Here is a 16,813-nt window from a genome sequence, read left to right on the forward strand (position 1 = left end):
GAGCGAGCCTACAGGGCCCAGGGGCACAGTGGCTCAGGGGGCCCTAAGCTTAGAGCCTCTTATTTTCATTATTAGGCCTATATATATATATATAAAAAAAAAAAAAAAAAATATATATATATATATATATATATATATATATATATATATACTATATATATAATGGGGTTCAAAAAGACCTACCAAAAAAACTAAAGGAATAGCCTTAATATTACTCATGTAATAAAATGTAACAAAAATGAAGTGATCATGGGCCCCTCCACTACATGTATGAGGGGAAAAATAAAGCAAGAGCAAATCAACAGCATTACTAGCTCTGTCTAAGGGGCCTGACGAGGGACCCTAAGCCAGCGCCTTTTTTTTCACTAAAAGGCCAATTAATATATATTTTTTCATGTTGGCAACCGAAAAGACCTACCAAAAAGTCTCTAAGGGGCCTCATAAGGGGCCTCTAAGGGCAGGACGGGATATAGGCTGTCATATGAGTTGATGAGTAATAGTGCTGCCTGTTTTTCATAGGATGTTTAGGAGAAATGTAAAAAAAGAAAAAATGCATGTCAGATAACCTAGGCTGCATTCATCGATATTCTATTAAAGGTGTCGTCAGCGATCCCACGGAGAGCTTGTTGTCAACGTCACTTTGTGTCAAAATCAGTGAAGATCTCCTCACGATCCACGATCCACGATCCACAACCCACGATCCGATGTGTTCACTGAAAAAAAAGACTTTGTGTAAACAGTGAGTCCGCACACCAGAGTCTGCTCCTAATCGTTTAATGCTTTGCCACATGTTGTAAGGTTTCGGGCCCCAGCCCTTCAGCCTATAGGCTCTGTAAACAGATATGTAAACGACAAAGCAAGTTGGGTCAATTGTAGCTATAAGCAATGCTAGCGATGGCTAAGGTTTATTGCTACTAGAAAACAGATATAATGTGATTTTAGTAGCAATATTAGTTAATATATAAAAAGTTGTTGAAGTTAAATACTTGCCCCTTTTCCACTGGTGTCAGCTCAACTCGCCTCCTTTCCCTTTCGATTACCACCTCTGTAGAGGTTCGAAGCGAGCTGAGCCGAATGCCGACACTAAAAGGTGACGTCAACAGACTGTCTGCCACTGATCCGGCTGTTCAGTCTGACGTAACACTCTTTCAAAGCACTATTTCAATAATTATGATCACCTCTTTCGTCAGTGAGACACTTTTTTCATTGATAAGAAAAAGGTAAAATGACAATTGTGTTTAAAACTCAGATCTGTCCACATATATAGACTTTGTTAACTTGCACAGTTTTTCCTTCACAGCCACAACTTTTTGACAATAAATCTCCTCTAGTAAAGGTGCAGGTGGCTTTCTGAAGGTTTACCCTGAAAACATATTGCACTGACTTTTATTCATTAAGGTCCCTGTAATACTACTACTAATGAGCCTAAAGGTGAATAGACTTCTCACAAGATACTTTTTTAACATTAGCATTTGTTAATAAGACTGTATAAGTGACAATAATAGCATCATAAAGACATTTATTGTTAGATTATAAGACATTTATAAGCACTTGTAAGTGTATTAGTAATTAACTACGAACTTTTTTATTTAATTGCTGTATATTAATTTTTTTTAAAGACAAATTAACAAACTAAACACAATAAACAAACAATATACAAACAATAGTGCTACAAGATCACTGGGTATAATAAAAGAAAAAGTGCCATTAATATCTGTAATAATAGTAATAATAATAATAATAATAATAATAATAATAATAACAACAATAATAATAATAACAATAACAATAACAATAACAATAATAATAACAACAATAATAATAATATAATAATAAATGGGTCAGCCCCATGTGCATTGTTCCCAGTTCAGGCATGGGGTAATTGTCCATCATATTATCTATTCAAGTCTAAATTTCAGTCCACCCCCAAACTATGCACTCATTAATAGATGACTATAAGAACAATGTTGTGTGGAGTTAATAAATCCTCTGTTATACGCTTATGCAGATATTCAACGGTAAATAAGTGCATAGTCAACTGCTAATAAATGCATAATATGTTTCTTATAAGTACTTACAAATGTCTTATAATCTAACTATTATTAACACTTATGAAGTCTTATTAAGCCATACTAATGTTGATTAGAATCTTATTTGGACGTATAAGACCCTTGGTTTACAAAGCACTGGGTGGTTTAGGACCAAAATACATTACAGATCTTCTGCTCAGCTACGAACCATCCGGACCTCTCAGATCCTCTGGGACAGGTCTGCTCTGTGTCCCCAGAGTCTGGACTAAACATGGGACAGGTCTGCTCTGTGTCCCCAGAGTCAGGACTAAACATGGGACAGGTCTGCTCTGTGTCCCCAGAGTCAGCACTAAACATGGGACAGGTCTGCTCTGTGTCCCCAGAGTCAGGACTAAACATGGGACAGGTCTGCTCTGTGTCCCCAGAGTCAGGACTAAACATGGGACAGGTCTGCTCTGTGTGCCCAGAGTCAGGACTAAACATGGGACAGGTCTGCTCTGTGTCCCCAGAGTCAGGACTAAACATGGGACAGGTCTGCTCTGTGTCCCCAGAGTCAGGACTAAACATGGGACAGGTCTGCTCTGTGTCCCCAGAGTCAGGAATAAACATGGGACAGGTCTTCTCTGTGTCCCCAGAGTCAGAACTAAACATGGCACAGGTCTACTCTGTGTCCCCAGAGTCAGGACTAAACATGGGACAGGTCTGCTCTGTGTCCCCAGAGTCAGGACTAAACATGGGACAGGTCTGCTCTGTGGCTCAGAGTCAGGACTAAACATGGGACAGGTCTGCTCTATGGCTCAGAGTCAGGACTAAACATGGGACAGGTCTGCTCTGTGTCCCCAGAGTCAGGACTAAACATGGGACAGGTCTGCTCTGTGTCCCCAGAGTCAGGACTAAACATGGGACAGGTCTGCTCTGTGTCACCAGAGTTCGGACTAAACATGGGACAGGTCTTCTCTGTGTCCCCAGAGTCAGGACTAAACATGGGACAGGTCTGCTCTGTGTCCCCAGAGTCAGGACTAAACATGGGACAGGTCTGCTCTGTGTCCCCAGAGTCCGGACTAAACATGGGACAGGTCTGCTCTGTGTCCCCAGAGTCAGAACTAAACATGGGACAGGTCTGCTCTGTGTCCCCAGAGTCAGGACTAAACATGGGACAGGTCTTCTCTGTGTCCCCAGAGTCAGCACTAAACATGGGACAGGTCTGCTCTGTGTCCCCAGAGTCAGGACTAAACATGGGACAGGTCTGCTCTGTGTGCCCAGAGTCAGGACTAAACATGAGACAGGTCTGCTCTGTGTCCCCAGAGTCAGGACTAAACATGGGGCAGGTCTGCTCTGTGTCCCCAGAGTCAGGACTAAACATGGGACAGGTCTGCTCTGTGTCCCCAGAGTCAGGACTAAACATGGAGAGGCAGCGTTCAGTTTTTTATGCTCCACAAATCTGGAACAAACTCCCAGAAAACTGCAGGTCTGCTGCAACTCTCAGTTCTTTTTAATCTACTGTAGACTGACGACTGTCCTGTTTGAAGCTGCTTTTCAGTAAAATGCACTGCAACTTCTGTAACTGTAACCATCTTTTACATGTTTAAATTGACCTTTCCGGTGTTTTAAATCTTTTCTCTGTTTATGCGTCTGTTTCCCCAATGCTTTTAATGTTTTATGTAAAACACTTTGATGAATTGTGCTGTACAGATAAACTTGCCTTGCCTAAAATGAGGCTTATTACATGGACCCTGATATCAAGCGTTTCCAGTATGATAAAAAGGGGAAATTTATCTTGGGCTCCAACCCTGCATCACCCGTCACTCTGCCAACGGTTACAACCATCACGCCATACTGACGTCTTTGTCCAGAACTTTTGGCAGAGTCCGAAGTTTATCTGAACCTCTTCATCTCCAGCCAATTAAAGCTGCCTCTCCGTTGGGGCGGGGGTCGATGTGTTGATACGTTTAAATAAACGCGCGTCAAACGGAATCGCTATTCAGAAAAGAACATACATCTTTTTCGTTCTGTACACTTGTTAAAACAAGAACCCAGCCACCATGGTCGTGTGGACCGATACGGAGCGCAGTACCATCGCCAGCATCTTCTCCAACATGGACTATGAAGACATCGGCCCCAAGGCTCTGAGCAGGTAGGCTACTGTTCACCCCCTGAAGCCAACATAATCTGAATTGTAAAGTTGAGTAAGTAAAAACGCTCTTAAACATACCCTTCCGATCTTCCATCGGTCTTACCTGCCTGTCTCTTCCCCCTGCAGGTGTCTGATCGTTTACCCCTGGACTCAGAGGCATTTCAGCGACTTCGGTAACATCTCCAATGCTGCAGCCATCCAGGGCAACCCGAAGATCGCAGCGCACGGCGTTAAGGTGCTGCACGGTCTGGACCGCGCTGTGAAGAACATGGACAACATCAAGCAAACTTATGCCGAGCTGAGCATCCTGCACTCAGAGAAGCTGCACGTGGACCCCGACAACTTCAAAGTATAACACTCTTTATAGTCAGTTCACGCACAGCCAACACAAAATAAAGGCTTTGACTTTAACGAGTGTTTTCCATTCGTATAGATGCTGAGTGACTGCCTGACCATCGTGATCGCGGCCAAACTTGGGAAGGCCTTCACCCCAGAGGTCCATGCTATCTTTCAGAAGTTCGTGGCCGTGGTGGTGTCCGCCCTGGGAAAGCAGTACCACTAAACCAAGCAACTTCCGCGTCTGGATACCATAAAGGAGATGTCACCTGTCTCCTCAAAAACGAAATAAAGTCACAATGAAACATACTTTTTGTTGTCCCTATTTTCTTCTCCTTCTGTGCGTGTGTGCGTAATTACGCTCAGCCAATACAATGGCTGTGATTGAGGGAGATGCAATGGCAAAATCACAGGTTCGTATCAGAAATATATATTTTTAAAAGTCTACATTATTTAAACAAGGAGGTACATTGAGTTAATGTCCATTAATATGGTTATAGTGACCTATAACATAAAGGCACTACTGATACCATCGAGAACCTTCCGACGTTACTGTTGGATGAGTATTAAAATGTACTGCATGGCAGTTGCTTTGCGGTAGATTACATACTGTATGTCGTTTGTGCTATCTTGTTAGCAAATCCTTGGAAACTTTGCTTTTTTTTTTAAGGTATAAAAGTCTTGGTATGGAGTCAAAGGAGTGCCATAAACAATAATATATCTGTAAAAGAATAAGAAAAAAATAAATTAAAAAGAGGAATCAATAAAATAATAAATACAAGCGGAGATGTAGATAAATGACAAAATGTAAAAGAAAAAATCTAAACATTTGAATTTATAATTTTATTTTCGCATTATTTGTTCTGTAAATATTCAAAATATATTTATATATATTTTATTGATTTACCCCTTGCTTTTCCTTTTTCACCCTATTGAGTTTTTGCTATTCTTTGAAGGCCCAAACTGTCAATCAATTTGCTTTGGGCGGGCCCCAGACAACAGGAGGTAGACATGACGGGGTCTTTTGGTGACATGCTGCTGATGTTCCTGGTGAACTTAAAGCATCCAGCCGATCAGCCGTTTCCCTCAACAGCTTTGAAATTGACCTCTTCCTGCAGATTACCAGATAATTGTTGGAGCACAACAGGGTCTAGGTTTGAATATTTCCTTAACCTGAAAAATAATTTGTATTTACTATAAACTGGGCTTTGTCCAATATAAACTCTGTGGTTACAAGATGCTTTAAAAATCCAGTTTTCAAAGTGTGTTAATACCCAAAATGTTAAAATGTCTTTGATTTACAGTTATAATGGCCCTTAGTGTTTTAAAAAATTACAAACTAGTGCTAACCCGTGCTTCAGTTTTAAAATGCTTTAATGCAGCTTTGTATGCTTTTGCAACAATAGCAACGCATTATGTGGTATTTCGTGCGTACAAAACACTGTAGAACAAATTTGGTGTCTGAAAATTTGGGAAAAAATTCATCATTGAATAACAGAAGTCACATTCACTGTAGTCTGACTTACCAGATGTACAGAGCGGGTAAAATGCCTGACAAGCCGGCCCCCTTCCGCTATGTGTTTTGCACTGTTGTTGCATCCGGGGCTTAGCGCCGCCCAATATGATTGTGAATGGTTTAGAAAATAAATCTAAACAACAATGGTAAACAGCTCAACACACAGATTCTGAGCTGAACCAGTGTATGAGAAAGAACCCTCTTCCTTTTTATTTGGACAATTAATTCATGCATTGTTAAGCATTTGTCTTTGCTGATGGCGACCCAATAAAAAGGGGTCCGTGGCCCATTTTGGGTCCTGACCCTAACTTTGGGAAAGACTGCCGTAGTAACATGACCACAGATGGGAAATTTAAAGTGAAACGTTTTATTTTTAGATTTTATGAGTTGAATTACACACTGCTGAAGTCTCCTTGATATGTCAATACCATGCAGTAATATAGCTGCAACCCAATCATTTATGGTATGCTTTGGAAATAGTAAGAAGAACATCATTTGTAATAAAGGCTTTATATGGTAATACAACAGAGAAGGTTAATTGCACTTTGTTATCATAATCAAATATAACATTAAAACAACTACACATACATAAATACTTCATATCATATAGCATCATATATGGTTTATATACTTCCTAAAAACATGTGGCTGGGTCTCATCTGAATTTCTCGGCGAGCACGGCTGCGAAAGCTGACAGGTACTTGTCCATCGCTGCGTGTGCAACTGCTGTGAAGTCGTCGCCCATGTGACAGGCCAGGGTGATGAGCATACAGTGTGAGAAGGACTGCAGAGAAGGTAAAGGCTTATTATTGACTTAGTTATGCCTCAGTTCAATTCAAATAATCAGATAAAACATTTCAAAATGCTTTATTCAGATATCGATAAAACAACAACTACAGTAAAACCTTTCCCATGGCCCCTGCAGGCTTCATGGTTGGTTTTAGCTGTTTTAGCTGTAGTGTGTATATGCAAAATGTTGGAGCAAACAAACAAAGCTATTATATGGAATACTAATATCAATATACACTGGAGATCAAAATTAGACAACAAAGTATTAATACTTGATTTATTTGTGATATAATGTTATTCTTTATAGTTCAGAGTTTGATAGAATATCCACTGTGGCTGTACCACTGCTGTACCAGCAAAAAAAGTGAGGAAAATTAGAGAGCAGTAACCACAGTGTCAGAAGAGAAGATTGAATGACTTCAGCACATCTGCGCCCACAGGACATCACTAGTTTCTCACACTGCTCTGGTTTGATCTTGGTCCGTTCTTCACAGTTCAGTAATGTAGTGGGTTTCTCAGACATTACTTTGTTGCCAAGGATTTTCCAGAGATTCTCTATGGGGTTTAGATCTGGACTCTAGGCCGGACATTTCACTGTTTCAATATTCTTAGCTTCAAGGAACTGCCTAACCCATTTAGCAGTGTGACAGGGGGCATTGTCTTGCAATAAAATTGTGGGCTGATTGGGAGACAACTGAAGTGAAGGTATTGCATGTTGCCGAAAGAGGTTCACGTAAAAATTCACCCTGCCATGTAGCTGTACAAGAGGCCCAACTCCTGCTGCAGAAAACATCCCCAAATGACAGGACATTGCTAAAGTTCACTTTATCTGGGTTCAATGGGAAACGTTTTGTTCAGCTTCAGACTGGGAACGACTGAACCCAAAGTGTCTAAAGAAGTCAGTTCAGGAAGTGTCAGAGTCAAGATCTAAACCCCATAGAGAATCTCTGGAAAATCCTTGGCAACAAAGTAACGTCTAAGAAACCCACTGCAGTTACTGAACTGTGAAGAATGGACCAAGATCAAAGCAGAGCAGTGTGAGAAACTAGTGATGTCCTGTGGGCGCAGATGTGCTGAAGTCATTCAAAGCTGTGGTCTCTACACTTCCTCTTCTTTTTTTAATCCTATAGAAGAAAACATTGTTTAATCTTCTCTTCTGACACAATGGTTACTGCTCTCTAATTTTGCTCACTGTTTTTTTCACAAAATAAAGGTTTTTGTTGAAGTGCCTTGGTTATTTAAAAAAAACACGCTTGTACAGCAGTGGTACAGCCACAGCTGATATTCTATCAAATTATGAAAACATAATAATAACAGTATTTCAGAATAAATCAAGTATTATTAAATTGTTCTCTAATTTTGTTCTCCAGTGTAACATAATAATATTCTGTCACTTTTTCTGTCCAACTGAATTACTCATTTTCAAACCCAGGAGGAAATCCTCAGCTCTCAGGAAACTCAATGCATTTGGCTTCAAATGTACCAATCTAACATATATTGGAGACTATATAGACCTTTTTTAATGGAATTCCATTGCTTGGCAACAGCCTTGGTCTTTGTTAACTTCCTGTGTGCTGATGTCATTCACATTCCCTGCAACAGGAAATAAACTGGACACATTCAGAATGTTTATGTTTACAACTTTGAACAGGTCTATACTGCATATTTTAAAAGTGCTCTAAAAAATGTAGCACAAAATACAAATCATTTTTTAAGATGTATTTATTTTATTATTATTATTATTGATTTTCCATCTCATGTTATACTTTCTATATATTTTAACTTTGTAGTTATTATTATAATCATTATTATTAAATGTATGCTACATTAATATATTATGTTTGTATGGGAAAGCAATTTATAGGTGATGTTCTCTGCAGTATATTGCCACAATATTTTATATTTCTAAATGTGTGTCACTACAGCATATCTCCATATATGGAAAATGTATTTGATGCATAAACATCAAGTTCGTGTTAATCACGTTAAGCTTTAAACAGCTGCTCCTGTTGAGTTTGATCTGAAATGGACTTGATGTGGTATCGCTTTCATCACAACTGAAAATGCCCCATCATACTGCGATAAAAAAAAACAACAACATTTTAATAAGCAGCAGTGGTAGAATGTAACTAAGTGCATATACGCCAGTACCAAAGCATGCTTCAAATTTGAGGTTCTTGTACTATACTTGAGTTTTTTCTTCTCATGCCACTTTTTATTTCTACCCCACTATTATTTGACAGCTTTAGGTACTAACTTTACAACTTTGGATTTTTTTCAACAGCAACTATTTTAATATTTGTTTTGTCTCTTTTCATGCAAAAAAATCCTTTCAGTGATATTTATGGTAAAACTGATCCTCTTGTAAAGGCACCTTGAAGTTGCTAGGGTGTATCCGGAGGGTATAGGCGTGCAGGGTTTGCAGAGGTGCCAGGGTGACAGTCAGCTGGCTGATGTCTTTGGCTCCCTCTGCTATAGCCAGAACAATCTTCTTCCCGTGAGAGAGCAGGTGAGCGGAGCGAGGGCTGATGTCTAGATGGGAAAAGTACGTCTTGGAACCTGGGTAACATATAAACATCCTGCGGAGGAATGGGGATTGTTTGTGTCAGTGTTGTAAAGCACATCTTTAACGGAAATACATAAACATTTTATCGATGATAAAAGTAGGCGAGAAATGGAGATTGATACTGGCCACGCCTTTTGATCGTCATCATCATCATCATCATCATCATCATCATCATCATCATCATCATCATCATCATCATCATCATCATCATCATCATCATCATCACTGTTAAAAAAAGAAAAGGTAAAAAATGGATAAATAATACGCCTCATCAGTAATTAATCCGGAGAGTGTCGATTTTCACCTTCTATAAAACGGTCCAGAAAAAATACCTCAGGTAAAACTTATCCCATCTGAATGCGGCCCTCTGTAAAACATATGTTGGTATGCTGTCATATCCCGTCAATACTTATTTCTTCATTTTTTGGAGCATGGAGGCGCTTGAAGAAGAATTCTGTCCTTTAGTTTCGTGTTCACCTAATTGTATGATATCCGGAAGCTACGTAGCATGCTGCACGCACATGGCCACAGGGAGGTGACGTAGTGAGTAAATCGAGTAACCCCTCCCACCTCTGGTAAAATACAGGGATTTTACCAAGATGTAACCGACAACTTACACTTCTCCCATGTAGGAAAACTATAGTGGCCAAAGTGAAAACGTGAAAACGCTGAGGCTACTGTAGAAACATGGCAGTGCAACATGGCAGACTATGTGGAAGAGGACCCTCTCCGTATGCATATGACCAGCTCATTCTAAGGCATTCCTAAAGTCTACACACTGGACCTTTAACTAATTACCAAACCAAAGTTAATGAATAATTTACCAATGTATTGTAGCCTCCAATTCTGCAGTTATAAATGTCAGTAACTTAATGGCATTTAACCATCAATTCTTTAGTAACAAGTGGATGAAGGGTTTTCACTTTCTAAAGCTGCGTTCCGACCAGATGTGATGGCCGTGATTTGATCACAAGAAACATCTGCGTTGCATCACTTGATCATATTCGGATCATGTTATAAAGGCGGGTTTGCGTCATCGCTTCAATCGCGCAGATGATGTGTTTGAAGCGATTGAAGCAATGATGCAAACCCGCCTTTATAGCATTTTCTCCTGCGCATGGGATTAAGAAATCCCTGTATTTTACCAGAGGTGGGAGGGGTTACTCGATTTACTCACTACGTCACCTCCCTGTCGCCATGCGCGTGCAGCATGCTACGTAGCTTCCGGATATCATACAATTAGGTGAACACGAAACTAAAGGACAGAATTCTTCTTCAAGCGCCTCCATGCTCCAAAAAATGTCGAAATACGTATTGACGGGATATGACAGCATACCAACATATGTTTTACAGAGGGTCGCATCAAGATGAAATAAGTTCTACCTGAGGTATTTTTTCTGGACCGTTTTATAGAAGGTGAAAATCGACACTCTCCGGATTAATTACTGATGAGGCGTATTCGGACGGGATTAAAAGCTCTGGTAAAAAGGACCTCACCCCACGTCCTTACATTAAACTAATCCCGTCTGAATATATAGGGTTCATAATAGATAAACACCTGTTGTGCTAAATGGGAAGTTATGCTAGTCCTAACCAGTGCTAACTTGGTTCACAATAAAGCACAAGTGATAGCTACAAACAAGTAACAGACACATTCACACAACTAACTTTGAATTTGAACCTCCTTGCTGACTCGGACCCACAGCGTCACCGAATTCTCCTGAAAAGTTCAATAGTTTTAACTCGCGTGATGAGGCAATGGATGCGACAGGCACGACATCACTCGTTTTGCATCCAGTGTACCGCAAGATTGCGTCACCTGGCTTGAGAACACCTTTAAATGCTTCTGTACATTGACTTTTTATGTAATCTTGTCGCATGCAACCAAGCCATCGCAGCCATCACATCCGATCTGGAAGTTATCTAGTCATTAGCTCTAAATAAGTCTGTTCTTTATATGTGGGTCCAAGTTCAATTGTTCATTTATTTATTTTAAATGATGATGAAGAGCTAACATGAAGATGTCTGCAGGAGCCTTAAAGGGGAACACCACCTAAATGAAGAATTCCAATGTGTTATAAACCAGAGATGTAGGTCTCACGCTTGATGTCATCAAGTGTAAAGTCTGGAACTGCACCACAGACAATGAATGAGAGACAGATTTTGTTTGTTTTTTTACCCATTTGGACTTTGTATTGTAGTTTTGTCCGTTGTGAAACAGAAAATGTCTCCACATACTCAGTTTTCACAGTTCATTATCTATGAAGCAGCTCCACACTTTATACTTGATGACATCACACATTTGAGTTTAAGCACTCAAGTTTTTGGATTTCGTAGAGAGTTGTTCATGTTTACTAATATATTTCGGACCTTCTCAGACTCAGTAGGAATAAATGACGTTTGAATTTAGAAAATGGGCGCAGTTCCCCTTTAACATTTAACAGCAGACACAGTTAATAATCTGGCAATGTCAGAGTATGAACCTACCTAAGTAGTGCATCTGCTCCAATATCTTCTGCCACAGGAGTCAGTCTTCCCCATATTTCTGCAATGAGCTCTTTCTCCCTTTTTGAGAGCATTGCAGCCTATCACACTGGACGTTAGAGAGTTCACTGCAGCTGAATATCCGGAGTGTGAGATGACTTTACAGCATTGTATACAAACATTTATGTCATCACCGCATTGAAACCAAGACGCAGAAACGGATGGTGAGTGAAAGTAGAAAATGTCTTCTGTGTGAACAACGAGGTGTGACACTGAAGGTGTCGTGTTGTTTCCTGCTCTCTGTGTTATCGGGCAGCAGCAGCAGCAGCCAGGGCAGGGGGGGGGGGGGGGGGGGGGGGACTCCACACCGCTGCACTATCTGCTGCTTTATGTGCGTCACACTGGATATTTCTACCATAACAAACATGAATGTGGTTGACCACAAGTACTGTAAAACTACTTAAGTACAATTAACAGATAGGTTACTTGTACTTTTTTACTATTTTATTCATATTGATTTATTATCAATAATGTTAAAGTTTGGGCTGTTGGCTGGACAAAACAAAGCATTAGGAAGGTGTCACTTTGGGCTCTGGGATTTTTTTTAGCATTATACATTAATTACATTTTTTATTTTCATGGGGAATGTATGAATGTGTGGAGAATGTTTGTTTTCTTAACCTGTGGCCCCTTACAGGAGTAGCACTCTGAATTTGGTTGTACATTTTTAGTGATAAAGTAACAATAAAGGCATCTTGATCAACAAACAGGATCCGCTTTTTCTCTGTGGTTTATTTTGACAAAGTACTTTCCTCTGCAGACAAAAATATGTTCACCCCTGCTTCCTCACAAAGCTCAGAGTTTAGTAGAAATGACACAGATCCCACTGGTGCTCAGCCTTTTCGAGGAGGAGACACCCCATCCAGACAGACAGGGTCACAAGGTAATAGATAGAATGAGCTAAGCCTCGGTTGGGTGACGTCTTTAGTCTTCAGACCAAACAAAACATGCCTCAGACATTGCAAGAAACAGGATGTACAGAAGCACAGATATGCCATTATACCATCATGAGGCATTTATTTACGTTATCCATTAAGCACAAACAAGCTATGTACTAGTCATATGATAAGGTTAAACAGAGGAGACCCTGAACTGCGTCTGACCTGACAAAACTATGATTATAAATTACAAATATCCAAAATTCCCACAACACTATCTATCTATCTATCTATCTATCTATCTATCTATCTATCTATCTATCTATCTATCTATCTATCTATCTATCTATCTATCTATCTATCTATCTATCTATCTATCTATCTATCTATCTATCTGTCTATCTATCTATCTATCTATCTATCTATCTATCTGTCTATCTATCTATCTATCTATCTATCGTTCTATCTATCTATCTATCTGTCTGTCTGTCTGTCTGTCTGTCTGTCTGTCTGTCTGTCTGTCTGTCTGTCTGTCTGTCTGTCTGTCCGTCCGTCCGTCTGTCTATCTATCTATCTATCTATCTATCCATCTATTACTTCATTACTGACAAAAATAATGAGCAGATTAATCCATAGTAAAAATAAGCATTAGTTAATAGTTGAAAGTGAGCTCTACTTCAACCAACTACAACACTGATACATCTGATTTTACATTTATGCGTGAGTAACAATCATCTAATAGCATAACACTCACAGGGGACATTTTAATGTCTTGAGTACTTTTACTTTTACACTTTAAATATATTTCCCTGAATATCCTCAAATACTTTACGTAACGTAATGAATACAAGGCCTCCACATTATTATTTTTTTGTTTGTTTATGGGGATTTTAGCAGGTCTAAATGCTGTATCTTTCCTAGGATTGCTTACTCTTAACATAGTAAATAAAAGTAGTTATTTTTCTCAATAAAGCTTTAAATGCTTAGTCCCAGCTCTTTCACATTTCTTAGTGAAATTCAAAGTTTCTTATTCCACACTATGAGCACGGAAAAAACTTCAGAATCAGAGGCTTCACAAACTTCACTGCAGATATTCTAGTGTGAAGAAGGCCTTTTCAGATAAACTTCCAGCTGCTGCTATCTGCAGCTCCATGAGCTGGGGCAGGGGGGACGTGAGGCGGGCCTGCATCAGATACCATTGTGAGAACCACGGAGCTGCTGTAACACAGCATGTTTGTCATCAACACACACAGCAAGAGTCAGAGAGCAGACAGGGGCAGTATATTGGCGTTTGTATAATATTTTCATGTCAAGTTTTAATACGTTCTTTGTCTTTGTTTTTACATTTTTCTTTTATGTATAATGTTTATTTTTAATGCTGTTATTTTATATGTTAAATATAACATTAAATGTTACATTGTGCTGTACTCTAGTCGGCTTTAAAAGACTTCATAAGAAAGACATAATTTCTCATTACAGTATGGAAAATTAAGTTGAATGTTTTTGTACTATTTTGGGTTATGCACTGTTCTCTATTCTTATTTTGTTGTGATCAGAAATTTTAAAGTTTACTGATTAGTTTCGGATGTCTGTGATCTGATCCTTTTGTATTTTGTATTAATTTTTAAGGTAAAAGTGGTAGGGGTATATAAGCCTTGGCTTCAACCTACACCCTTTCGGTTATATAAGCTTGATATATACCGAAATAAATAAATTAGTTGATGTTTACTTGATGATTATCCTTAAAGCTTGTTTCCTGCAGCTACGCATTGTAATCAGTTTTCATATGTATGTACAGTATGTGCGTGCCATCACCTTGTGAAATCCCTGTTTATATTGCATTCTCTGTGTACCATGTTTTTATTTTGTTGTCGTTTGTTGTTATTTTGCACCTTGTAACCCTGGTTTTCAAAAGGCGCTATAGAAATCAGGTTTATTATTGTTATTTTTATTAATGACTGTTTTCCGTGTTAGAAGAAGCAATAAGTGATGACAGTTTTATATCTGTTTATTTAAATCAACAATTCATATTATCACATAAATGCCACATTGTGAAGCTGGTTTATGGGGCCCTGGGGCTTCAGGGCAGCTGACCACCTTGCCCTTGATATAGGTTAAAATATATTAAACAAAAATATAGGTCATTTTATGTCAAATGTATATTAGAATTGGAATAAATTATTGGAAAGAACCAAGTTTTTTGGACATTATTTAAACAGACTGGACTGATTTTGCTGTAGCTAGAAAGCCACGTCCTCTTTGAATCTGCATTCTTGGCTGAATAGACAGGAGGGAAATCTGCAAATGGATTATGGAGTCTGTGACGGCTTCTCAGTAGATCAGCTTGGGTTATGAATGTAGCTTTTTTCCAGACAGCCCAATAGATGACCAACATGTTTGTGTTTTTTCCACGAGCAGAAAAGTCATCTAAGGACGTCTGTGCAATAACACAAGAGAGGAAAAAAACATGGGGTGGGTAAAAGAGGGTCGTCAGTGGCAGTGTGGCTGTCGTGTAGGAACCTCCCATCCCCTCCAGTAATTATGGTGACCTTGAATGGCATCCACCCAGACCTTCAGTGACAGCTGTTACTCAGTCTAGTGATGACGAGGGGTGACTCAGCATAACAGGGGGCCTCATCTCATGGCCTCTTTGACCAAAATGCACAGTCATGCTTTTGTTTCAAGAGGAAAGTATAGCACCAGCATTTTAACTTCAGGCAAAAATCCTCTTCTGTTGCCCAACATTATTGAACGATTAGAGTATTTCAGTTGTTTTACAGAGGCTCTACATCAGAGTCTGGAAGTCTAGAGATGAATTATTATCTCAACTTTGTAATTTCTTTTTATGAATGAACCGATGAGTGATTAGTGTGTGTTCACCTCCGGTTCACCTCACCTGCTGCAGGTAAAATTTAACTGCTCCAGGTGAGGCTTGAACTCACAACCTCGGCATCACTCAGCAGATTACTGTCTTATAAGTACCGCGCGCTGGCCGATTGCGCCACTGGAGCTCACAGATGACTTCTCACTATCATGATTAAATTCACACAGTCATCATGGCTCACTGCACTCCTTTCCATGTGACTATTTCTTCAAATAAAAGTCAACATGCAGCAGGTACATGTTGTATTTTCTGTTGTCAAATAGATTGGTGATTTCTTCCTTATGATCAAGTCAGTTGAAAGACTGTTGAAGTTGTCGTTAAGTAGTTCAGTCATTCAAAGAAGTGGAGCAATCATCAAAATCTTTTTGTGATCAGTGTCTTTCGAAAATTACTTTGACTCAACCACCAAGGTAAAAGGCTGCTGCTCCAGGTGACGCTTGAACTCAGACCCACAGAATCACTCTGCAGGTTACGGTCTTATAAGTACCACGCCAACCAATTGCACCACAGGAGCTGGGTTTGGGTGTAGCTATGCTGCAGTAACCAGTTTGACCTTGTGGTGAGTGTCTCTGCACAGTGGTCGGTGTGGAGAGACACTATGATCTCATCAACAGTAATTGGCCAGAAAAGCAAACGGGTAAAACAGGGACTCTGAGTAGTGAGGAACTGACGCCACCTCCTATCATCACAGCAACAGCAACGCCTGCTTGCATCAAGCTGCTGGTCTCCACATGTCCAAAGCAGCAGCAGGTCTTCATGCTTTCTAAAAGTTCTCTGTATATGAGCAGCCTGGTGTCATAGCACACGGAACTGTCATATTTATTTATCACATTTGAAACAAATACAACCCTACCCCTGTAAGATAGTACTCTCTCAATTGTAATACGTTTATTTCTCCACAAGGTGGTGCTATAAGGTAGAACATATTAAAGTAAATACTGCACCACCAAAAGATATTCAGATTTTCATCGGATGTTAAAATCATAGTTAAACAGAAATTGTATATTTTGAATGTAACTTTAATTTGGTGTATATAGTGGTAAATGTGTTTTTTTTATTTCACGTTTAAACCACATTACCATTTATCATTTTAAAACACTATCGTTGGTTTTAAATTGTCATCAGTAAAATACATG

The 16,813-nt window shown here is 39.4% G+C and overlaps 2 protein-coding genes across 3 annotated transcripts; one reads left to right on the forward strand and one right to left on the reverse strand.

Annotated features, from left to right (window-relative positions):
• Positions 1–4,022: 4,022 nt before the first annotated feature.
• Positions 4,023–4,800, forward strand: LOC310960965 (hemoglobin subunit beta-1-like). Its single transcript, XM_083932862.1, has 3 exons — positions 4,023–4,164; positions 4,291–4,513; positions 4,598–4,800. The coding sequence occupies exons 1-3, from the start codon at positions 4,073–4,075 to the stop codon at positions 4,724–4,726; spliced, it is 444 nt and encodes a 147-aa protein (XP_083788988.1). The 5' UTR covers positions 4,023–4,072; the 3' UTR covers positions 4,727–4,800.
• A 1,865-nt stretch (positions 4,801–6,665) lies between these two features.
• hbae4 (hemoglobin alpha embryonic-4) lies at positions 6,666–12,087 on the reverse strand. Of its 2 annotated transcripts, XM_083933090.1 has the most exons (4): positions 11,859–12,087; positions 11,040–11,091; positions 9,180–9,384; positions 6,666–6,800 (listed from the first exon to the last, which is right to left on the reverse strand). In XM_083933090.1, the coding sequence occupies exons 1-4, from the start codon at positions 11,869–11,871 to the stop codon at positions 6,672–6,674; spliced, it is 399 nt and encodes a 132-aa protein (XP_083789216.1). In that variant the 5' UTR covers positions 11,872–12,087; the 3' UTR covers positions 6,666–6,671. The 2 variants fall into 2 exon arrangements, with proteins under 2 accessions (XP_083789216.1, XP_083789215.1); XM_083933089.1 differs by lacking the exon at positions 11,040–11,091.
• Positions 12,088–16,813: the final 4,726 nt, after the last annotated feature.

Source organism: Echiichthys vipera, assembly GCF_963691815.1.
Source record: "Echiichthys vipera genome assembly, chromosome: 18".
Lineage (NCBI taxonomy): Eukaryota > Metazoa > Chordata > Actinopteri > Perciformes > Trachinidae > Echiichthys > Echiichthys vipera.